Genomic DNA, 26188 nt, shown 5'->3' on the forward strand with positions numbered 1-26188 from the left:
GATGCACTGAGATTCGTTTGTACAGAACCATTCTGGATTTGACTAGGAGTATCAGACTCAGCACATTGTACTCTAACTACCCTTCTAAAATAGGGTTAAGGGGAAAGTGTAGTCAGAGCAAAATACTGTTTTAGGCTTTGTCTACACAGGGTTTCACCAGTTTCACTTTAACTGGGTTTTTTAAATGGATTTAAATTAATGCAAACCTCTGCGTGATCACTTATAGCAGTTTAGCTCAAACTGATTCCTGACTGACGTTAGCTAAACTGCAACAAGCCTGGTTTAAAACTGAAATAAAGTGCATCCACACTGCTTTAGAATCACACCTTTAGTTCATTTAGTGCAGCTTTCTCCTGTAGACAAAGTCTTAGAGGGACACAGAGCAGTTGTCCTTTATAGCATCAACCATGAAGTTTAGGTGCATCCTCCAAGCTATCCTGTAGTTTGCCCCAGGACTGCACCAAGGGAAGAGTTTTTCTATTTTACACCCTCACAAAATGTTGCCTTTAAAACAACTTAAATGCTGGCGTCTGGAAGAAACTATGGAACACAGACAACCGCTAGTGAGTTACTGCATGTGTATTTCTGTGTTTGTCCAGTGTCACATTTTCACCAACATTGTCAATTTCCAAAGGCAGACAAAAATAGGTAAGTTTTATCCAAGGAAGGAGTGCAGCACATATTTAATCATTAGTCAACCATTCAAAATTATCTTCAAAAAATAAAAATTGATCATTTTACTTTATACATAATCAAATCTTTCTTCCCCACCCCACCCCGTTACAAAAAGCAGCTTCTTTGTACAAAAGATTTGGTCTCAGCAGGTCACTGACACAATCATTCTGTAAAGTGAAGAGTTCTTCCAGTGTCTTTTCCTTTTTCGGTTGCCTGAAGTGTGAAGGAAATCTGATTTTCCTCTGTTTTATGGAAAACAGAATAAAAAAGGTCATCAAAGTCTTTTTCTGTCAGACAAATTCACTGCACATTTCGTAACAAGTTCTTGAAGTTTTCCAGCTCTTTAACGCTAGTTGAAATCCTGCATGCAAGAGAAGGGAGGAAAAAAGTTAAGAGAAATCTAAAATACACAAAAGATCTCATTTTAAATGTTTTTCTATAAATGCAAATATTAGAAAACAGTTCTTGCAGCTAAGGATTCTGCATGTTAAAGGGATTATGGAACTGAAACAAGTTTTGCTGACTCATTTTAAAGCCAGATGTAAATTTTTATACGTTCTCAATCGTGGTAAGAGAAGCGGACCCTTCATAAATAGAACGTTAGCTAAGGTGTGGTCAAATACGCCTGCTCAACAGAGGTGGTCATGAAGCCAACTATACAATTAAAACAGCCATTCAGAGGGGTTGTCAAAACAACTTACAGATAAACTGGTGTTTATTTTAAAAGTTTCTGAACTGCGCACACCAAGTCATTTTATTGCAAAATGCACTTCGCTACTGGAGGTTTGGCAGCAGTGAGAAAACCACCAGGGCAAGTCCCTTGCTTAACTTCCCATATTTTTACAGCAATGTATGCTCCTTCATTGTATTCTTGTTTCAAATAGAGCAGTGGTTCCCAAACTTTAACAACCTGTGAACCCCTTTCACTAAAATGTCAAGTCTCGCAAACCCTCTCCTAAAAAAGGATTTCTTCCAGGGATTTTCTCCTTTACCTGAGTATAAATTATAAAAGCCGTGATCTTGGAAATATAAAATTTGCTTTTATGACATGCTTATTACACACTATTAATTATTTATCATTACAGTATTTTTATTACATTATGAAAACAGCACCACACTTCCAAGACCTCACTTTCGTAGCTTGTATCACTTTGAATAAGCCTGTTATAAGACAAGGCTCCTATGTTTCATCAAGGAGTATCAGATGTGAAACAGCAGGAAGGTATTTAAGAAGCCTACTCAAAGTTTCTTCTACACAAACATTCAGGTCTTGAGCAGTCCAGGCAAACAATGCACGTTACAACAAAGCTTAAACTTGTTCTTCATAATAATTTTAAAAACAGCAAAAAATATCCACCTCCCTTTCTATTTCTTATAAGGAGTCTTGAAGTTTAAATCTCCTCAGTGTGATAGATGTGCTTGCTTTGGTCTGCTTAGTTCCTGGAAGTCCAGGGGCTCTGGGCTGCTGGCCCCATGCTGCCCGGGGTCCCTAGGGACAGCTCTGTCCACCATTAGGGAATTCCCCCCCCCCCCCGAAAACCCCCAGTAACATTTAGCAAACCCCCAGGGGTTCATGAACCCCAGTTTGGGAACCACTGAAATAGAGGAACAGGAGTACTTGTGGCACCTTAGAGACTAACACATTTATTAGAGCATAAGCTTTCGTGGACTACAGCCCACTTCTTCGGATGCATATAGAATGGAACATATATTGAGGAGATATATATACACTCATACAGAGAGCATAAACAGGTGGGAGTTGTCTTACCAACTCTGAGAGGCCAATTAATTAAGACAACTCCCACCTGTTTATGCTCTCTGTATGAGTGTATATATATCTCCTCAATATATGTTCCATTCTATATGCATCCGAAGAAGTGGGCTGTAGTCCACGAAAGCTTATGCTCTAATAAATTTGTTAGTCTCTAAGGTGCCACAAGTACTCCTGTTCTTCTTTTTGCGGATACACACTAACACGGCTGCTACTCTGAAAACTGAAATAGAGGATACCGACTAGCTGATTTGAAGGCCATTTACAAACATATGATGGAGTAAAGAACATTTCAGTTTGTCGTGATGTAGTTAAAGGTTTGTTTTACAAAGCACTTCCAGCCCATATAGATGGGAAGAGAAAGTGGAATGAAAGCCCCTTATTGCTGGATATAGCTTCATACTGGGGTTGACACTCCTTCATGGTACTTTAGCACATAAAAGGACATGGGGGGGAGGGGGGAGAATCTCAGCGTCATGAATCAGCTTCCCTTGGAAATATTCACCCCTGTGGAGTGCTCCCAGTTTCAGACAAGCTGTTTTCTAAGGTACCATTAAATCCACACATTAAAAAGCAAACTGGAGTTGCTTTTACCCTTCTAAAAAGGATGGTAGCAGCACTGAGTGGTTTATTCTTTTGCCTCTCAGCACAAGCGGAAAAATGTCAACCCGCTGAGGAAAGTGCTTAATGTTTTCCAGACCAACTTTTCTACCCTGGAGTTTTCCCCCTGCCATATGCTACCAACTGGCGTTACAGGGGATAAAACTCACAGGCTTGGTTTGAAATTAATTTAGCTATAAACCAGGACTACGAAACTTTAAAAGTCAGCAACTTGGTGCAAAGAATCTCACAGAAAACCTGTTAGCCAGCGAAGAACTCCAGACCTGTTAACAGAACAAAAGGGGCAGCGTGTAACCAAAACGTCTCTCTTTTGAAAGGCTTCTTTTTTCCACAGCTACTGCCAAACAAACCTCCCCAGCTCCCAAAGAGCCTAATTGATGGATGCCTGTTAAATAGAACTCTTGCAAACAGACTGTACCAATTTACTTTTAAAACAACTTAGAAGCTTTAAGGTCAGCCTCCACGCTAAACAGGCCTGATAACGGGTACCTTTGTTGAAGGACAATGTGTTCCTAAAACAGATGCATGCAATTTCGTACTGACTTCTGAATTCTTCATATGAGAGCGTTGAGCATTAACTTTAAATCACAGAAAATATTGTTGCTTATTCCTACTTTAAACAATATCAACACAATCAACTGAAGTTTCTAAGTGTCATTATCAAGAAGTCCGATCAGATGTTAAAGAGTTAACACCGCAGTTATTAATCACAGTACACTTTTTTTTATTTCAGAGTAGCAGCCGTGTTAGTCTGTATCCTCAAAAAAAACAGGAGTACTTGTGGCACCTTAGAGACTAACAAATTTATTAGAGCATAAGCTTTCGTGGACTACAGCCCACTTCTTCTGTAGTCCACGAAAGCTTATGCTCTAATAAATTTGTTAGTCTCTAAGGTGCCACAAGTACTCCTGTTTTTTTTTTTTTTAATTTGTATGCACCACCTTACATTTTAGATTGGAAAAAAGCAACACACAGAATTTTAAACTAACCTTCCAAAAGCATTGAAGAAGGAGACGATTTCTTGTCTCGTTAGCTGGAATCCATAAGAGGGGCCACTTTCTGGCATGTTTTCTATCAGTTTTTGTGAAAAGAGGATCTTCAACACCGTACCCAAGCCCTGAGTCTGTGCAGTATAAAACCAAACAGTAGTAAGTGTGCCATTTAATGAGCAAATTAACTTCATTTCCCATCACTTTATTTGAACAGATTAATACAAACAACAGTCATCTTAACTTGAGTGTATGTTGCAGTAACACCTAGGAGCCCCAGTCATGGACCAGGACCCCAGTGCTAGGTGCTGTACAAATAGAACAAATTGCTTATTGGACTTACTTGCAGCTTTCCCCAAAGGCGACATTTTAAACACCCAACGCAGTCCATAATTCTTGAAATATTCCTAAAATGGAGCCTAAATTCCTCCTAAAAAAAAAAAATAGTAGGACTTTTAAATACAAAACATCATTGTTACATGGTTATTAAGAGATTTAAAAATCACATGTTGATTAGTTAGTGCCTAAGGAAATGCTTTCAGGTATTAGGGGCTCTATCAGGCAGGCTGTACCCTACATGTACCCATTTCCCAGAGAGGTTTTGTGGTGCATCTGAGCTTTCTACCATTATCAGAAGTGCTAAGAAAACTAGTGTCTATGTTTACTCCAGTTGGATATTTCTGGTCTAGTAACTTAAGCATATCCATGTCTTATGATGTCATATTCAGTCTGATAACCCAACGTGAGAAGTACTTTATNATATCCATGTCTTATGATGTCATATTCAGTCTGATAACCCAACGTGAGAAGTACTTTATCCTGTCAGCAAGTAGTTTGAGGAAGGGGGGGGTACAAGATGAACAATTACCTTTAGTTTAGCAGCTTCCTTTTTATTTCCGGCAAAAAAGGAGTTTTCATCAAAGTGCAAAGGGAAAGACCTGAAGCAAGACAAACAGGGTGAAATTTGCAAAAATCCCTAAATGACAGGAGCTTACACCCCATGTTCAAGTGATTTAGGCACTTTGGCTCCTAAATCTCATTGAAAGTCAAAGGCAATTAGACACCTAAGTCACTTAGGAGTCTAAATTCCATTTTCAAAAGTCATTTGGGCTCTGAATCTCATCATTTAAATCTACTGTATGCACTTAAAATTCTCATAGCAAACCTCATTTTTATAATAAAAATGAGTTATCCATGTCTCAGTCACGAACAATAGGAGACCGGGCATGGGAAACTGACGAACTACAGCATCTCCCTCTATGAGACCAAGGGCCAGATTCTAATCTGAGTTAACAGACCTATCCCATACATCCAATATTAGAGTCTTGCCCTATATCCACGACCATCTCTTTTTAGATGTTTAAAATGATTTTGGACTGAAACGTAAAGCTATACTAGAGTTCCGCAGATCAGTCAGATAGAAAGTAAGTTTCAGAAGTGACGACTAGACAGTTATTAAACTCAGTTCTGCGAAAGCTTAAAGACAACCTGAACTATTAACCAGTGGGGTTAGTACCTGGTTTGACCGTTTGAATTCAAATACCCGGTCAAGCCACTTAGCCTCTCTGTGCTAACAGAACTGCCCTGTCCCACGGGGGGTGGGGGTGGGGGGGTATGAAGTTAAATACATTACAAGAATGTGAAGCACCTTGAGATCTACTGATGAAAAGCTCTATGTGAGAGCTAGGTATGATTGTTACTGTGAGTACACTGGAATAATAATAATATCATTAGCTGAACCATACCATCGCACTACAGAAAAAAAATCTTATTTTCTAAAACATTAAGGAGGAGAGAATAAGACATATTCATAGCTGCTCACTATTCCCTTTCCAGCATTATTTACTTGGTTAGGTGAAGGATTTCCAGCAGTTGGTTTTTGATTTCTCTGTCTCTGTTTTCATTCCCCGTGAACAACTGGAATCCTGGACGCTCAAAGAATGGCAGAACTTTCGACATTGCCCGTAATTCAATTAGGTAGAGGAAATACAGGTTCTTGAGCCTCTTGGGACCTTCTCCTTGAGTAAGGACTTCATCAAATCTGTGCTGAAACTCAGTAATGTTGTGTCCCCACTTTGTCCCCGACCACGTATCTGAGAGAGGAGAAGAAAGGGGAAAGAGTAGCTTTGAAAATTCGGCAGTAAACTTCTCTCCCACTATGCCCTGCACATGGTTAAAGTTAAATTTAATGTTTACAACACTCAGACCTGGTCCATACACAAAGTTGCCCTAGCTTTTTATACCGATTTAAAACCTAACTTCCTATAAAGCCCTGTGTGGACATTCTTAAATCATTTTACTGGCTTATATTGGTAAATTTACAGGTACAACCTAAATCAAGTTAACCAGTTTTAAACTGATCTATGCATATCTAAACTGATGCAACCCCCTGGGTAATTCAATCTGTTTTTAAAACAACTTTAGTTAAGATGGTGTAATTTGCATGAATGCGAGGCCTTAGCAGTATCCACTCCACTGATCTCTTAGTTCAGCATACATTGATTGATGCCCCAATTTCCTTTGTCTCTTCATTCCTACCCTCAAAAACCATTAATTCATTGCAAAATTCAAAGACACATCTTTGTTATGGGATGACTTCCTGTGCAGGAAGACAGAGTGAGCTTCTTGTTTCATTCTTGTTGCAATGAATGCTGGACCCCGAGCTGCAGGCATTCCTGGATGAAATGAGTGATGTCAGTGCACAGAGAGGTTTTATGCTGCCTTTTTAACTAGACGTGCAGCAAAATAAAAAGTGATTTGTCCAAATGAGGACTAGTGAAAATAGTTTTAGTGTTCAAGCTCCTAAAAAAAGTCTGTAAACAGAGAAACTACATACAAATGGTCAGAGATGTAACCATCATCTGGTGGCTAACTGACACATAGTGTGGGATAAAGACACACTGTTGTCGCAGGTTATAGACACTTAACCAGAGAGTCTGTTAAACAAGAACTGTTGTACTAATAAGTCTTAAGGAATCCTGTAATGTGTGCAGTTGTCTGTCTGTACAAGCAGTGTATTACAATTCTTGGCCAATTCTGAGGAGTCAGAGGTCATTTGAATCACGCTACTGAGAAGTATGGACCAAAATTTTCAAAGCTGGGTGTCTAAACTCAGGCACCTCAGTCCATATTTAGGTACCTCAAGAAAAGCAGCGTACATGTCCTGGGAAAAGTTAGAGAATCTTGGAAAATCTTAACAGATCAGAATCTCTGCAAGAAATTGCTGCTAAACTTACTGTAATTGAACAAAGCATGAAGGGTTAACCAGATTGGCGGGCAAGGCTGGGTCAGAGGTGGAAAGTTACTCCAAAGTGAGCTGTGATGAGAATCTGGAGGAGTGTCAGGGGCAAAGGCCAGGCATTTTCAAACCGGAGTGCCTAAAGTGAGCCCCATTCAGGCAGTTCAGTACAAGGTGCGGAATGCCGGCAGCTCCATTCAGCAGAGATACGTGGCTGCTCCGCACTCCCGAGCATGTGCCAGTTTTGATTCAGGTGCCCAAATACGGATTCAGGAGCCTAATTTAGGGTTTGAATTTTTTGGTTTTGGTTTCCAATTAAATTTTTAAAAAATTAAGACGTTGAAAGGCATTTGGATAATTGTCTACCCAAACCACGCGCGTCTTCTTTCCACACCCAGCTGTCATCTGTGCATAAGGGAAGAAGGAGAGGAACGAAGGGAGAGGAGAAGGAGAGCGAAGCTGGACCCAAACCCTGCTGAAATGGGCTACCAGCTAGTATTTTACTAAGCAGTGAAAGTCAATTCCCATCTCAGCTGCCTGCAGAAGCAGCCTGGCTCTTAGCGACACACGGCAGAAAGTCACACCCACCTTGCAAGAGGTACCTGGCGCTCAGATGGATGTTGATGCTTGCATGTAGGCCAGAAATGAGTTTGTAGAAAGCTCTCTTTTCTACGCAGAGGCCTGAAAGGAAAACGAGTCGATATGTAAAATAATAATGTCTGAATTTCCTTCCCTTGCTGTTATCAGAGATCTAATTTAATCACAGTTTGCTTTGGCCATTAATGCCCCGCTCCCCACATCACCACCACAGAAAGTCCATTTTGTATCACTCACAAAAAAAAACCAAAACAAACCATTACCTTCCAGCCAACTGTAAAATGAATTCCCTGGAAATGAAGAAACAAACAGTCACGAGAGCTTTGACAAGGAAAATTTTGCACATTGACCAAAATAAATCGCCTAAAACACGTTACAAATTTGTTCAGTGCTGTCCTCAGCGCACAAAACAATTAGGAAAAAGTTACAGGCTAAGAGGGAATCCATGCATCTCGGTTCCTATTAGGTAATTCTTGTCATAACCTCACAGCTGGTTTTGGGGTCACAGTAGGATTGCTGCACAGGCTAAGGTGATACTCTGCCAATCAGAACACCCCGGCCAGACCCCTGAACCAATCAATGCAGAGCTGCAATGACTTCGGTGAGACTGCACGGGCAGGATTGCAGGATCGGGGCAGGTGTTTCCAAGAGAGGGCACACAAAACCCCGTTGAAAGGGCCTCGCAGGTGACGGACACCGATGTCAGACTCGGCATTTGCTAGCAGCTAAAGATAGGCTACTGACATTGTAGCAACGCAACGTCTAGCGTCTTTTCCACCCATATCAGCAGGAGCTGGGAGCACTGAATTGCAGAAGAATACCCAACCCCAGGGGAAGTGGTGGGCCACAGCTTGCATCCCTTTTTGGGAGGGGAAGAGGGAACAAACGAACGGTTTTATTACTGACAGAAGACACAGCATTCTATCAGAGAAATAAAAACAATGCAAAGGTCAGTGCGATCTACAGCGGTCTCATAAACCGGGACTTCGTATTTGCTCGCTGCTGGGTGATGGAAGAAAATGCAGAGAGAAACAAGCCACAGGGCACAAAGGAAGGACAACAGGCAGAGCATGTGCGCAGGTCTGAGTCCTGCAAGGCGCTAAATACTCCTACGATGTATACAGCGCCCTCAGCTTTGAAGGCAATAGGAGTTGAGGGCATTTTGGCATCTCACAGCAGCGAGCCCTTGAAAGCGTGAGATAGGTGCCAGCTGCTATTGACTTTCAGTGATGCTGGGTGTTTAGGGTCCTGTGAAAATCCCCATTCTTATGGCATTACTTCACGTAAAAGCAGCTCCCTCTGCCACAGCAGAACTAGCATGAACAGAGGCACAAAACACACCCTGCCCCGTCCAGGTCTTATGGGATGGGGTTTTGAAGAGCACTGGGGGGCTTGTCTACACAGCAAAAAAAGACCCAAGGTGGCAAGTCTCCAAGCCCGGGTCAACTCCCTCGGGCTGCGGAGCTAAGAATAGCTATGCAGACGTTCAGGCTCTCGCTGGAGCCCGGGCTCTGAAATCCAGCCAGGGGGAAGAGTCCCAGAGTCTGGGCTCCAGCCCGAGCAGCTAAACTGCTATTTTTAGCCCCACAGTTGATCCAGGAACCTGTGCACCTAAAACTCTCTGGCTCTTTTGAAAACCCTGCCCAAAGGCTGTTAGCCTCAAGGATGGGGCATGTTCTCTTGAGGAGTCGCAGAGATTCCTAGATTCCAAGGCCAGAAAGAACCATTGTAAACATCTAGTCTGATCTCCTGTATAACACACAAGTCAGAGAACTTCCCCCCCCACAATAATTCCTACAGCGGATTTTTTAGAAAAACATCCAATCTTCATTTAAAAATGGTCAGTGGTGGAGAATCCACCAGGACTCTTAATTAGTTGTTCCCGTAGTTAATTATTCTCACAGTTAAAAGTTTACACCTTATTTCCAGTCTGAATTTGTCTAGCTTCAACTTCCAGCCATTGGATTGTTAGACCTTTCTCTGCTAGGTTGAAGAGCCCGTTGTTACATATTTGTTCCCCAGGTAGATACTTACAGAGTGGCCCAGTCACCCCTTAACTGTCTCTTTGTTAAGCTAAGCAGATAGTAGCTATAAAACTAAATAGATCCATGCAAGAGAAACTGAACAGGAAGATTTCAAGACTATTCCCATTTTTGCTTGAATGATTACTGTGCTTGCCTTGCTGACTATGCTAACTCTTCAGATCGTGGAAGCGGAAGAAGCAAAAGTTCTGTATCCATTTCTGTTGTGGTCAGGGGAAAAAAAATCAACACAAGTCACTCACCATCATCTCCTCCTGGGGAAGGGGGGTGGAGGGAAGAAACAACAACAAATTACATCACTAGAATTAATTCCAAAGTGCAAAGATTATTCATTTATAGTTGTTAAATCGGCTCAGACAAGAGAATAAATAGTGTTAGCAGTGTTTAAAAGCATTCTATACGTGCATGATAGATTATCTCAAGCCGGCAGAGTAAAGGTACAAGATGAGCAGAGTGCTTTGAAAGAATCGGACTAGAACGGAAGTAACTGCTACAAGGTATTAAGATCACTCCCAAGGGCTTTGGGGGGAAGAAAAATGATCATGGGATTAGTGAGCACAGGACTGGAAGATAGGTGACCTGCTTTCCTCTTTCCACCTCTGCCACAGACTTCCCACGTGACTTGGGTAAGTGATTTAGGGACCTATCCAAAGCCCATTCACGTCTAAGGGAAGACTCACATTGACCTCAATGGGTCAATCTTTGTGTACCTCATCTGCAAAATGAGGATTTCTTCACTTAATTTCTCATGTGGACAAGACAAAGCTGAAGTTACACATACAATACAATGAGATCATCAGAAGGCGGCACTCTTATTTTATTTTCCTTTGTCTGTTTTGTCCGGCTACACTGCTCTTTGAGCTTACTCTCATTTTATTCATGAATGAATTGCAGGAGCTTTTGTGGACAGAATTCAGATTCTCTTAAACCAAGTGACAAGTGAAAACCTAGTCCCTAGACTTTTCTTTTGCTAACTCCTAAGATGGTGGAAATTAGCTGTCAACACAGATGCCTGGACTGCTGCAATTGGGCAAATATTTTTTCAGGCTTTCATAGTAAGAGCGAGCATGACCAACGGGGTTAGATTTCAAACGAAGAGGAGAGAGGTGGTGTGGTCTAGTGAATAGGGTATTAGACTGGGTGTCAGGAGACCTGGGTTCTATCCCTAACTCTGCAACTGAGCGGCTGCATGTCCTGGGTCACTTCACCTCTCTCTGACTCTGTTCTCCTTGCCACCCTTTGTCCATCTTGACGATTTATATCATAACCCCTAGGGCAGGGTCCATCTCTTACTAGAGGTCTGTAAAGAGGCTAATACAATGGAGGCCTTATTTCATAGGGACATTCTCAAATGCCCTTGGCAACTTCAAGTATAAAAAGTGAGTGCCCATAAACCAATCCTGTTCCTAGTCAACGTCCAAGCTCACGTTGATTTCAATGGTGCCGACTCAGACCGTTTTTCCTAAGCGGTTACCACGCAAAAACATCCTCCCTCCGCAATGCCCTTTATGGTACACACACGGTTCTAGGCTTGATCTAAACTATTTTTCTTTTTAATTCATAGAGCCAGCATAAATAGCTTTCATCATTACCGCCACCAAAAATTCATGGGCTGCCAAATAGCTTAGTGGGACGAATAAATGACTCACCTCTGCCAGAAGCCAAAGGATTTAAAGGTCTTTCTATGGTCCGAGGCCTAAGAGACAAAATAATTTAAATAGGGAATATGTAACAGCCACTTGACTCTGCAAAAACATTCATGAAAGACAAAACAACCCAGACTGGCGTTGAACTGTTTCCTCTGCCCATACAGATCTCAAGGTGGTGGCAACACAGAAAAAAAGAGGAATTGTGCCCTGTTTGGATTTTCTTTTATGCATCACCAAAAAAAAACAAACCAAACCAAAAAAAAAAAAAAAATCCTTTTGTTACGCTCTGATATGCCCCACAACAGCAATCCCAGAACACAAGGAAATCGAAGCAAGACATACAGGCCGGTGGTCAATCAACACATGTAATAACCATGAACCGGTTAAGTCAGCAACAGTCTGAACAAAACATAACAACAGTCCGAAGAGCAGGTATGTAGCAGCAGGCTTTGAGTAACCCCGCACACACCCAACACTACTCACACCCAGGAGCAGGAACTAGAACACTGAGTTCAGGAAGCAATAAGCAGGAAGGCAAAACACCCCCACACACATACATACAGTTTCCTTCTCTTCTCCCCAGAAGTTCAGCAGTACCTTGCCAGAGGCACTAGGTGATCCTGTAGGTTATACCTCAGATTCAGCTCAACTTCCCCAACTGGCCACGTGACATCGTCACACACAGAAAGGAGTGTCCTCCTCCCTCTCCATTTCCCTGTCAGTAGGCACTATCTCTCTCGCTGGTTAACAACACATTCTCCGTGTGATAAACACACTCGCCACACTCCGTACCCTGCAACCCGTAACATCATGCCATGAGTATCAAAAACGCTTCCAGATCCTTGCCTACCATACACCACGTGTCCAGGATAGAATGCATGGAGTCGTGCATGGATACGCTTTCTGAAACTCGCGTATTTCCTAGTCCCATCAGCTTTGAGGATGGCAAAGAGGTGGGATGAACCTTTTCTGTCAGCATAGACAAGTTGGCCCTCATAGGTCAGCTGAAGAGATGATAGAAAGGGGTTTCTACAGGACATTCATGAGGTGTACTCCAAATATCCTATAAACCACGGGTAGGCAACCTGCGGCATGCCAGCCGATTTTCAGTGGCACTCACACTGCCCAGGTCCTGGCCACCGGTCCGGGGGGCTCTGTATTTTAATTTAATTTTAAATGAAGCTTCTTAAACATTTTAAAAACCTTATTTACTTTCCATACAATAATAGTTTAGTTATATATACTACAGACTTATGGAAAGAGACCTTCTAAAAATGTTACAATGTATGACTGGCACACGAAACCTTAAATTAGAGTGAATAAATGAAGACTCGGCACCCCGCTTCTGAAAGGTTGCCGACCCCTGCTATAAACCATGACTCAAAAGTATGCGAGCTACACGCTTCTTCAGAGTCCGATGCAGTCTCTCCGCTATCCCATTTCCTTGCGGAGGGTACACAGCAAATTTATAATGTGCTGTACCAATCCTCGCCTCCAAACTCTCGATACAAAGTGTCCCATGATCTGAAACAAGGCTCCCTGGTAGGCCAAACATTGCAAATTAAATGCCTAGGCAAGAAACGAGCTCCTTTGAGGTGCCTTATGAATTTATGAACGCAAAGGGGTAATGTCAGTAATACTCCATAACCGTCAACAGCGTGTAGCCACACAGTGCAACTGAGGGGCCAATAATATCTTACTGCAAGTCTCTGCCATGATGTGTCTAGGACTATTGGTTTCAAAGGGGCTGGAGGAGCAGTTGATCTATGCATTGTGCATGCTCAGCCTGCCTTCATCTGACGCTCAATGTCTGAGTGCAACCCTGGCCACCCAGCATCAATGTGCATTTGTTCCTTCATGTGTAACTCTCAGAATGTCCTTCACGGGCCACATCTAGGATTGTGTGTCGCAACGCTGCTGGGACAATCACCTGGGCTTCTCTGCATACGATATGTTGAGTAGCACATGTCTTCACCATGAGCTCAGAACAAATTTTGTAGAATCTAGACAAAGTTCTCTTAAGGATCGGGTCCATCCAAGCCGCCTGTACAGCATGTACCATCTTGCACAGTTTAGCATCCGTGGTCTGCCCTAGTTCAACGGGCAGATCTTTCAGTAAAAAGCATCGGGTGTACTTTGCTGTTTCTGCACACAAGGGCACCACCGCAGCAGAATTTCTCAAATGAACATCAGCAAGCAAATGACGTCTTCCTTTGATACGCACCAAATTCAAGTCCTTCTGCTGCAACTGAAGAAACCACCGCTGAGAGTGAAGCTGCAGCAGGCCAATGACTTTATGACAGATTTGGCAAAGAGGCAAATGATCAGTTTCTAATGTAAAATGTCTCCCCACTAAGTAGACTTTGAAGGGTACAATAGCAAAAACCATGCCAAGAATTCTCGCTCCATCTGGGAATATTTTGTTTCCATTGGGATGAGAGTATGGGAGGCAAATATAACCAGCCATCCCTCCTGGAGCAGAACTAGGCCCAGTCCCCAATTGCATGGATCACACTGAATCACTACTGACTTTTTTGGATCAATATAAGCATATGATTGGATACTACAGAGGGCATGACTCAGGGTTTCAAAGGCCTGCTTTGCCTCTTCAATCCACACCAACCGGCCCTGGGTTAAACCCCACAGTGGCTTGGCAAAGGTACTAAAATGGGGCAGTGCATGACCACCTATGTTTCAAGGTAGGCCAAGGATCAAACGTAAATGGCTACCATCTGTGGGTAATGGTAGCAAAGCAACAGCTTGTAGCCCATTCAGGTGCCAGTTTCACACCATCGGCCGACAGAGAACGCCCTAGAAAACCTACATCATCTTCTGCAAAACTGCACTTGGCCGCATTCAACTTTATGCCAGCTTGTTGGAGTTGGGTTAGCCCTGGTCCAGAACAGCATTATGCTCAGGAGGACTCTTAGCAACCATGAGAATGCCATCCAAATATCAACATGTAACCTAGATATTATCAAGGAGCTGAGACACCAGTCTCTGAAATACCTCCGGAGCAGAGACTCACCCAAAAGGGAGTTGTTGATAGCAGTACCTCCCAAATGACATGCTGAAAGTCAATAACAACTGCAAACTTTCAGCCACAGGTATTTGCTAATAACCAGATCAGTTATCCAACAGAGAGAAAATCCGGGATTTACTCAGCAGGTCACCTCTTTGAAGGTTGGCAATCGAAACTGCTCCCGTTTCACCTACTTATTAAGTGCCCTAAAATCTGCGCACAGTCAAATGTCGTCATTCTTTTTGTGTCCGATCACCTTGGGAGGGGGCTCCATTTCCATAGGCCCTTCCGCCTCCCGCAGGATACCATTATCTTTCATGCGCTGCTTGGATCTTGTCCACAAATGCAGGAGGTACATGACATGCAGGTGATGCAAAGGGCTTGGCATTTGAATCCAGCTGCAGAAAGTGGGCATATCCCATTGAGAGAACATCATCACCATTAAATAAAACCTGGTGTGTCTGAATGGTACATTGGGTATCCCCTTCTATTCTAGCCAACATAATCACACCCAAGGTGTCCTGTGCGAATTCCTGCATCATACCACGCTGTAAGCACAGATCACAGAACAATGGAACGGCATTCGCAGCAGCATCTTTACTAACGTAAAACTTTGCAGCACAGGCTTTGTAGAACACACAGCTCCACTCACTGTCTGCAAAGCTTTTCTCACCACTGTAGTGAGGCAAATGGCCAGATTATGAACTAACCCAGAGGGGAGAACATTAACTTCAGCACTCCACCATGCACTTCAGTGGTGAACCATTAATTTCTACAATACCGGATACCCACTCCAGCACCTTGCCACACAAGAAGACTGTATCAAAGGAAACATCAAGGTCCCCAGTAAAGGCGGTCTCCTGCGGCTCCACATTTACAGTATTGTGAACCTGTGTACCATGGCACACTAACTGAAAGTGTCCTTCCTTCCCACAAGCCCAGCACTTCGCAGTTGTAGCCAGGCAGGCAAGGAAACTGGCCAAGTGACCCTTACTACCACAGCAGAAACAGTGAGGAGCTGGAAACTTTCACGGCTGAGACCAGGGTGTGGGAGTAGGTAGCGCTGTACGACTCTGAGCGACGGAAGTAGAAGGAACAGCTGACAGTTTAAGTGTAGACCAGAGGTGGGCAAACTATGGCCCGCGGGCCACATCCGGCCCACGGGACGCTCCTGCCCGGCCCCTGAGCTCCTGCCCTGCGAGGCTCGCCTCCGGCCCCTCCCCTGCTGTTCCTGCTCCCCTGCAGCCTCAGTTCACGGCACCACCAGCGCAATGCTCTGGATGGCGGGGCTGCAAGCTCCTGGGACAGCGCAGCTGCAGAGCCCGGCCTGACCCAGTGCTCTGTGCTGCGCGGTGCGTGGCTGGCTCCAGTCGGGCGGCACGGCTGTAGCACTGCCAGCCACCGGTGCTCCAGGCAGCATGGTAAGGGGGCAGGGAGTGGAGGGGTTGGATAGAGAGGAGTTCAGGGGGAGGGGGCGAGGCAGTCAGAGGGCAGGGAACAGGGGGTTGAATGGGGGCAGGGGTCCCGGGGGGGGGGCAGTCAGGGAACAGGGGGGTTGGATGGGGCAGGAGTCCTTGGAGGGTGTCAGGGGCAAGAAGCGGGGGGGGGGGGGGATAGGGAGCGGGGGCCGGGCCACGCCTGCCTGTTCAGGAAGGCACAGCCTCCCCTAACCGGCCCTCCATACAATTTCCAAAACCCGATGCTGCCCTCAGGCCAAAAAGTTTGCCTGCCCCTGGTGTAGATACGAGGGTAGCAGCAGTCAGAGACACAGAACCCTTTCAGGGTGAGCCCCCTCAAATGTTCCACTCTTAGCAACCGTGGCATCAAAAGCCAAGAGTTCTAGCATCTTTGGCCAAAAACCATTCACCCAGGAGGTCATTGGCTACACTAATCATAACGTCCCCAAATTCACAATCCTGGGCCACCTGCTGCACACAACATGCAAACTCACATACAGTTTCGTTGGGCTGCTGGCAAACTTGAAAAAACATTTTCCTCTTTAGCAGAACAATCTCCAGGCCCAAAATATCATTGAGGTGCTGCATAGCTACATCAAAGAAGGACTTGGGCTCCGGGAGTTCATCATAAATATCAATGCCATCATGGCACAAAGCAGTTCTGCAGCAAGGGTAATCTGCACATACTCTGTCTGGAAGTTTCGGAACTATCGCCAGTTAACAGGTGAAGAATGTGTAGGCAGCATGGGCCGCAGAATAGAAACCCTTGTGGCCATAATGTTACACTACTATATACCACAGAACAGCAATCCCGAATCACAGGGAAATCGAAGCAAGACACACAGGTAGGTGGTCAATCAGGACATGTAATAACCATGGACCAGTTAAGTTAGCCACATTCTGAACAAAACATAACACTCCAATTGGAAGGTATGTAGCAGCAAGCCCTGAGTAACTTCACATAGCCAATGCTACGTGTGTGCGTGCATGCACACACACAAAAACTGAAACACTGAGTTCAGAATGCAGAAACCAGGAAGCTAACAGTAACAGCATGCAATAAGCAGGAAGGCAACACAACACGCACACACAAACACACCTTTGAAAAACCAGAAATGTCAAATCTGGTCTTGCCTAGTTTGCTGGAGGACTCAGACATGCCTACAGGGCTCTCTCAGCCTTTCACTAGAAGGAAGGGGTGACAAATCTTCAATAAAGCCATTACCTCCCCACTGTACCAGTCCAACAAACACAGATTTAATGACTCTGGGGGTGAGTCACCACAGTAGTTAATGGTGATGCAACTCCACTGAAAAGATTGTCCCAGATCCTCTCAGAGTTTCAACAATCCCCAGATTGTAGCAATCCACCTTCCAGCAGATGCAGCTTGGCCATGACTCCTTCAAGACCCATCAGTACCACCCAGTGAGTCAACCAGGATTAGTGGAGAGCAATGGGAAGGAATCCCCCTGTTCTGCAGCTGAAGACCCTGTCTGTGCAGGGTTCTTAGCCAGCCTGGGACCAAGGGGTGATGCTCAGATCCTACCATATGGCATTGGAGCAGCTGCCATGTCTTTAATCAGCAACATTGATTGGTGTGACCAGGAAAAAGATAGCTAAAAATATTACACACAAATCCTGAAGACAAGAATGGACATTTTCCAGCAACCTTCACAGAACCTCCCCTACTTAAACAATTGCCTTAGAATTTGTGGGGGAAGTTTTTATCTGATCAAACGTATTTGTGCGCAATGAGTAGTAACCAAAGCACGCAGAGAGACTCTCTCAAACCACATACTTGAAACAGTTCTCCTCGTAAATGCTGTTCCAGATCTTCCAAGCCTCTGGTCCTTTGTAACCCGTGTAGCGTTCAGGATTCAGGAGTAAATCCACATACTCTGCATCAGGAGACTGTATATCTGTGAAGGGAAGGCCTTAGTTGAGGATAAAAGGAAGTGAAGAAACTACAAACTCAGGGTCAGATTTTGCCACCTTGATTCACACGGATACCATCTCCTTTGAATAGCCCCTAGGGGACCAGAGAGCAAGTGTGAAAAATCAGGACCCTTCTTTTTTTTCGGGGAAGGTGGGGTATAGTTGCACAAAGTTCCTAATATCAAGACATCGGCTCACCCTAGTAGCCCCACTGAAAGCAACAGGAATATATTGAAAGAGGAGTATTAAATGAGTAAGGTTTCAGAATCTGGCCCTTAACAACCAATATGTAGGCTACGTCTACACACAGCAAGGGAAGCTGTGACTGTAACACAGGTAGGTACACCCATGGTAGCTTTAATCTAGCTAGCACAGGTAACAATAGCAACATGGTCTTGAGCGCAGGCTAGCAACCTGAGCCTGTACCCAGAACCAGGGCACCGGGGAACGTTAGCCTATTGCTCCTCGTGCTGGCACAGGTGCGTCTACCTGTGCTACAATCACACCTTCATTTGCAGCATAGACACACCCTTACCTGTCTTCTAGTTTCAAGTTTGAGCCACACTGTGAATCCACTGAAAACCCTGAAAAATGAAAGTTAAAACCTGCGTGTCTGTTCGGAAACCTGAAACATTTGCGTTCCAAAAGATAGTTAGTTGCCACTTTAATGAAACTGCAAAGATCAGCGGACCCATTTTTACAGAAAGGAGCCTGCATTACACAGCACGTGTACATGCACACACCCTGTTACAGGGAGACAGCTTTCCAGGACTCGGTACTGCCAGCTGGAATGTTTCCAGGGGCAAAGGAGTCTATGAAGTACAGAGTATTTCACTTTCACTTAATCTACACTTAAAAGTTAGGCTGATATAGCGTGGGATTCAGGGGGGTGAAAAATTTGCACCCTTGAGCACCGTAGCTAAGAAGTTCTAACCCCCAGTGTAGACGGCGTAGAATGCTTCCATCACTCTAGCTACTGTCACCTATGGAGGTTGAGTTCCTACAATAACAGAAAAACCCCTTCCGTGGCTATGGGAAACAGCACTACAGTGGCATAGCCACAGTACCATTGCTGTGCTGCTGAAGCACCCATAGTGTAAACAGGACCTTTGTCTGAACCATTACAGAGTTAAGGAATATGGAAGGTCACGTTTACCACTGCAGCAAATTTGACAAGGGATCGTTCTTCTTGCATCTCTTCAAAAAAAGTACAAATAAAGATTAAACACAAAGAATTCAGACTTACTAGTATATTATTCCACAGCTTAAATTTTTACAAAGATTTCAGACTTTGCAATCAGCCTTTGTTTAAATAGTGTCACAAAATCATTCACACTAGACAGAGCCTCATACCATCAGCTTCACAAAAGTTGTCTGAAGAATCTTCATGCTGGGTCCACTGAAGCATGGCTCGCTGGGTTTCCTCGCTACAGAGAATAAAGAGAGACAGTTTGAGAGTCAATATTAATTTTTCTTTATGACAAACGTAATGATTTATTGAATTAAATTATACCTCAAAGATTCATTAACGGCGCCAAGTCTCTTAGCCTCCTCACATTCTCCATCATGTTTACTGGCTTCTTCTGAATACTAGAAGGCAAAGAGGAAATAGCTGATTTTCTGCATTTAAAATCCTTCCCCACATCCATTAAAGTATTTGATCTGGTTTTCAAAGGTGCTGAGCACCTAAAGCTCACAATTGTCTGTCAACATTTCATCTTAACCTGTATTTCTACAAAGGAGCAGGGTATTTGAAGATGTTTAGAGGCCCATGCGATTGTGGTGATAATTTTGGATTTCACCTCAAAAGTCCCCAGTGGCAACTTCTGAAACTCCAAGAATTTAGTTGTTTTGAATGGGAAGTAGTTTTCTGAGCGCTGTGACATTAAAAAGGGGCAATATTCTAAACAGCAATTGTCAGGAGGAACAGAGGTTATTTGTGCGGTACACTTGATGTCAACCTGATTAGAGAGGTTTGTATCAGCTGTAGTGAAATATAACAGTCACAAGTTATACCATTCATACAGACACACATACCTTATAGCTTGCAGATTCAGCTCCACCAGGGACTTCGTTCTGAAATGCAAGATATAAAACTGAGACACGTTTTAGCCATCGTGCTGATGTGGTCGTCTAGTCTAATTTCAGGAAACTGACCAAAAATCTTTCAGTAAAATTAATTAGAGGGGCAACGTGGTTTTAGGATTAAGGCACTGGACTGGGATTCAAGAGATCTGGGCTCAATTCCTGACTCCTCCCTAGATTGCCTGTGTGATTCATAGATTCCACAGCCAGAAAGGACCATTGTGATCATCTAGTCTGACCTCCTGTATAGCGCAGGCCATAGAACTTCCCCAAAATAATTCCTAGAGCAGAGCTCTTAGAAGAACATCCCACCTTGATTGAAAAATTGTCAGTGATGGAGGATCCACCACGACCCTGGGTCAATTGTTCCAAAGGTTAATTTCTCTCACGGTTAAAAATGTACATCTGATTTCCAGTCTCAAATTATCTAGCTTCAACTTCCAGCCTTTGGATTGTGTTATATGTTCTCTGCTACAATGAAGTGCCCATTATTAAATATTTGTTCCCCATGTAGGTAGGTATAGACTAATCAAGTCACCTCTTAACCTTCTCTTTGTTAAGATAAATATATTGAGCTCTTTGAGTCTATCACTATAAGTCATGTTTTCGATTCCTTTGATCATTCTCATGGCTCTTCTCTGGACCCTCTCCAATTTATCAACATCCTTCTTAATCTTAGGCATTTCCTTTAGGGTCTTATTCTCATTTACATTTAGGCTCCTCTCTGCTGCCATAGTAATGTAAGGGGGCTTAGCGTACACCAGAATCAGGCCCCAAGTCTCTTTAATAATGCTTGCTTTCTTATCCCATAGGGATGCTGGGAGGCTAATTCATTAACATTTGTGAGGCACTCAGATATTATGGAGGAGAGTGCCACAGAAAAGCCAATAAGTAATTAATATTAAATGTTGTCTTTTTGGGAGGAGGGGGAAGAAGGAAGACGAAATTAGCCAAATGTAGCAGATTACACAGTATGTGTGAGTGGGTGATAATTCTTCCTGAACTGGAATGTTTTAGGGTTACATCAGCTGGTATATTTCCTGTTAATCAGGCCTCCCTACCTCTGTATTTGAGATGTTACAACATGGCTATCCAGGGAAGAAAAGCCAATTCTCTTCCTAGGCAAGATTACTGAAATGCACACTGTGCTTTTTAAGGATACGTGAAAATTAACTATAGTGACACGGAAAATATAATCTAAATAGAATCAGCTCATACCAGGCAGCCTTCTACCTTTAGAGTACTAGATTCTTTTGACTGCTTTCATCCAGGATGGATTTGATTTAAATCATGTTTTAAATCACTAGTCAGGAAGACTTGATTTAATCACAGTTTTCTACATAAAAAAGTGCAGTCTTGTTGGTTGTTATAACCTTAATACATATTCTTCACAACTCAGATATAGATGTAGGTTTCCTTTTTAGAAGGGACACACTATACATTTTTAAACAGTGATATATTTTGAAAACTTTTCAGATTAGTTTTACAACTATATCAGAAAACGAATGATTGTTTGGTTATTTCATTTACTAAAAGTAATTAAAGCAGATATTTATGAAGTCTTTGGGAGGTGAACTATCTCCAATTCAACAGGTTAATCATTAATATTTGGAGGATTTTCTTGCCATGCTGTATTAGGAGGAGAACATCACCAGACAGACATTAACATTTTTTTATTCAACTAAAACAACAACGTTATGTATGCTGGATTTTTTTCTTCAACAGCAAACATATAATATTTTAACAAAAAAGCTTATGTCCCTCGCTTTTCACATTTATCTCCAGACTTCTCCTCCTTGTCCAGATCTATTCCGCCCCCAACAATCTTCTATTCACGGAACTTTTTGAAACTCTGCACTTATCTATATAAGCCTGATCAGAGAGCTACAATTGTGTTAGCTACAGTAAGCAAAAGCGTGGATTGCTGTCCTCTGCAAAGATTGGCTAGAGAAGAAACAAGTTACTGTGGCCCAGATTTGTAAAGGTATTTAGATATTGCTGTGCACAGCCGTGCAACACTTAGCCAATTTAGGAGCTAGGTCTCATTTTCACTGACTGTCAATGTGATTTTGGCTCCTAAATGCCTGAATCCCTTTTGAAAATGAGACTTAGGTGCTGGGCACAGCAACAATGCCTAAATACCTTTACAAATCTGGACCTGAATAGATTCGTGTACTTACAGATGCACAAGGCTTTACTGCGCAGTCTCTTATCCCACAGTGACTGCTGTCATTCCAAAAAGGGCAAGGTTTCTTTAGGTTTACCTATAAAGAATTGTATATAAAAAATAATTACATATTATACAAATCCACATAACCATGCCAATTATATGAACCACGGCCTAATTTAATAACACTTGTTACCTTAGAAGTAGAACTAAGCCATAACTTTTGTAATAATTCTCATTTAGGGTGTAACTCAGCACCCAGCAATCCACCCTTTTATAAGGGCTTAAGTGACGCATGGCCCATCCTCTGGCTTTCTACACAGGAGTGAACTTCACCATTGGTGAAAAGATTCAGGATAAATTTTTGTACTTCTCTCTCTCACGCGAAAAATGTTTTCAGTTGCGGTGACCTTACAGATGACATTAAAGATTTCAGACGTTTGGTATTGCATTTTTCAGGGCATTGCTTAGGTGCTCCTAGGCCTAGAGCAAATTCTCAATTATCCCCTTATCTGCCTCAAAATATCAACCTCCAAGTCATTTGCAAATTTGACACCATCAGATCAGGATTAAACACAGACTGTGAATAGCTATCCAACTACAGAAACAGTTTCTCCTCCCTTGGTGTTCACACCTCAACTGCTAGCAGAGCACCTCACCCTCCCTGATTGAACTAACCTCGTTATCTCCACACTGATATATACCTGCCTCTGGAGATTTCCATTACTTGCATCTGAAGAAGTGAGGTTCTTACCCACGAAAGCTTATGCTCCCAGTACTTCTGTTAGTCTCAAAAGGTGCCACAGGACCCTCTGTTGCTTTTTACAGATTCAGACTAACACGGCTACCCCTCTGATACTTAACCTCCAAGTCGTGCTCTTTTAAACAACCCTAACATGGAATGATTTTTTTTTAAAACAGTAATATACAAAACTACAGCCAAATACTCAAACACTGCCTCATGTTTTGGCTCCCCTGGTAGAAAGCTTTTTTAAAGCACAAATGGCCAAATTCTGCACTCACTTAGAGCCAGTGCTTAATTTGTAATGAAAGAGGTGCCGGGGCTCAAGCAATTTTTTTACATTCATAACTGATGCCGCAAGCCCAGAGGTGCTGGGGCTATGAGCTGCCAAACCTAGAAGTGCCAGGCACAAATTCAACACTGCTTATATTCATGCAACTCCAGAGAGGTTATGGGTGTAACTGCAGGCAGAATTTGGCCTGTAAAGGATCAATTTACTAAGAACTGGATAGAAGTTATAATGACTAATTCGCTTGGTCTTGTTAAACGCCTCTTCGTGCGTACAAACAAAATATTGTTCTCACTGCACAACTTTTGCCCCAGCAAATATTTTCCATACTTCACCTGGCATAAAAACCACTTCCTTGCTCTACCACTAAAGCCTTTAAGGGGAAAAAAATGCTTCGGAAGCAATTCTTAAAACTTTATATAATTTATCTGAAGACTATGTTGGCTCAAATTAAGATCCTCCGAATAGTATGAAAGCCTGAATTGTTATGATCATGTGCCTAAAACAAGCATACATGAATTAAAAGATAATTGATAACTTTTTTTAAAATCTCCATATAAGAAAAACACACTACTTATCTAGTCCCAGCGTATTTTTGGCAATGAATATAATCTTCTAATATGAAAATACCTTGTAATGTCTGAAGTAGTCACTTTCCAGAAGTTTATTTAATCTAGGAAAAAGCTTGTTGTTGTTAAATGTATCTATGGTTTCAACATCACAGGTGCAATCATCTAAGTAACCAGTGACCTGTTGAATAAAAAATAAAATATGATGCATAATATGAACAAAACATAGGATCTATTTTTAAGTACAGTGCACAGTATTGAATACTAAACTGTCTTCCCAGACTTTTCCTAAGAGGTTACCAGATAAGGAGGTTAATTAGAATTAACAAGCATTCAACCCTGCTGTCCTGGCTTGGTGTTTTCTATTTTTTTTAGACACAGCTTTGAGAACTTTTACAATACATCTTGGTGTCTGTACATCTCTGTGGAAGAATTTCTCCAAAACTTATTCATAGTTGGCGTATTGCTGAAGAGCTGATATTTCATGAATACTTCACTCTTTTTAAAAAAAAAAATCTTAGATTCTGATTGAAACATTTGACTAAGTTGTATTATTACACATACACTCTTGTCCTGGCTACAAAGCACACAAATATACTCCTTTGGCCACATACATTGTATATGTACAATTTTAGGGCCTGATCCAGCAAGATGCTGAAGGCCCTGAACTTTACCAGAACTAGACCAATGGCAATTGCCTGCCTAGGTTCTTACAGGACAACAATCCCTGTAGCATCTCAGGGTTGGAAGGAGTGCCAGTCCCCTGCATCAAGACCAATTAAGCAATAACAATACCACCGTCAGAACTCACAACGGCCAAAATAAAGTCCCATTAAACCACTTTATTAAACTGTTTTTAGGCAATTGTGTTGCTGCCATTTAGCTGATTTAATCGGAACTGGACAAAATGTGATGGAATCTCTTCAGCTATCAATGACAGAGATCCAAGAACACATTCATGGTAAATCTATTTTAAAAAGCCAACGTTTCTTGCATCATTCCAAAGCAACTCAGTGGGCTGTGTTGTTGTTGAGTGCTTGTTTAAGACCGCACGAGAAGACAGATTCATTTGTGGTCTTACTGCACGCAGATTGCTGGCTCAAAGAGGAAGTTGCACAATGTCAAATAAGTAGACAGAGTAGGACGTGAACAACTCAGTGTTCAAACATCTGAGCCAGAAGTACTCTCAGCACTCAACCCTTTACATTATGTTGGTGACTTGTATTGGATTTTGACACATCAGCCCAACATATAGCAATGCGGCATTATCCAGTGCTGGGTAATATTACAGATTTGGAAATTCATGGACTTAAGACCAAGAAGGACTTCATTTAAATATATATATTAGTTTATGAAGTGAATATCCACAGGAAGTTTGGTGCAGTTGATTATAATAGGTTCCCTTGACCCCGGCCTTCCACACCTATCACTAATAGTAGAAATCTATAGCCCATAACCATTTACGCACACAGACAAAATATTAGTTCAGTCTCCAAAAGTTCTGATCGTGTCAAATCTCAGCTCCCTCTTCTTTGCACTGGAAGCAAAGCTACAGGCAGGAGAGGAGAGAAAGATAGAAAACGAAAGATCCTTACAGGCGTCAGGGTCGGTTGGCAGCCAATTGTAAACCTGTAATGGTGCTGTTCTAGTGATTGCCAGGGGGTGACAGGAATAATACTCAATGAGAAGCAAGGAACAAAGTAAATACGGAGATATATAGACAGCAGAATATTTGTTGTTGTTGTTTTCAAGGACTTCTTGCTAATTCTCTTCTCTCACTTGCAAGTAATTCACAGTCTTGGTCCTTATTTTTAAGGCACTCATCAGTTTGGGCCCAGGATACCTAAAGATCCGGGATGAGGGCTACAGAAATAGGTCTGCTCCTCAGGCCCAAAAGAACTGTGCAAAGTAGGGTAAATCTCCTCTGTTTGGGGAACCGAACTTTCTCAGGGGCTGATCCCAGACTGTGGAATGAAATCCCACAGGAGCAAAGTACCACCACAAACCTTCCTACATTCCACTCCCAGGGAAGGCACACTTCTTTGACCTGCCTTCTCTGGGACAAACACGGAGCAGCATAGACACCTATCAAATTATTTTTTAAAATATACATTTAAAAATTATTGTTGAGAAAGGAAAGAATGAGCCAGGCAAGAGATGCTAGTCACCTCACTTGAAGACTTCTGTAAGGCATTCTGATAACTACGTGAAGGCCATATACAAATCTGAACAGAATAGTGCTAATCACCACTGGGGCAATTAAACACCTTCTTGCTCCCTTCCGCCCACCCCCAAAGGGGGCAACCGCAATGGAACACTTTCCTCCTAGATAGTGGTTAA

The 26188-nt window shown here is 42.7% G+C and overlaps 1 protein-coding gene across 2 annotated transcripts; it reads right to left on the reverse strand.

Annotated features, from left to right (window-relative positions):
• Positions 1–561: 561 nt before the first annotated feature.
• ERO1A (endoplasmic reticulum oxidoreductase 1 alpha) lies at positions 562–24029 on the reverse strand (the record flags this gene model as incomplete). Of its 2 annotated transcripts, XM_034769013.1 has the most annotated exon segments (15): positions 562–1036; positions 4057–4190; positions 4400–4486; positions 4925–4994; positions 5903–6149; positions 7883–7975; positions 8155–8181; positions 10176–10187; positions 11583–11629; positions 17860–17980; positions 19350–19423; positions 19510–19586; positions 20034–20072; positions 22262–22345; positions 23910–24029. In XM_034769013.1, coding segments are annotated over 15 exon segments (1293 nt in total), but the record flags the coding sequence as incomplete, so codon positions are not given.
• Positions 24030–26188: the final 2159 nt, after the last annotated feature.

Source organism: Trachemys scripta, chromosome 4 (assembly GCF_013100865.1).
Source record: "Trachemys scripta elegans isolate TJP31775 chromosome 4, CAS_Tse_1.0, whole genome shotgun sequence".
Lineage (NCBI taxonomy): Eukaryota > Metazoa > Chordata > Testudines > Emydidae > Trachemys > Trachemys scripta.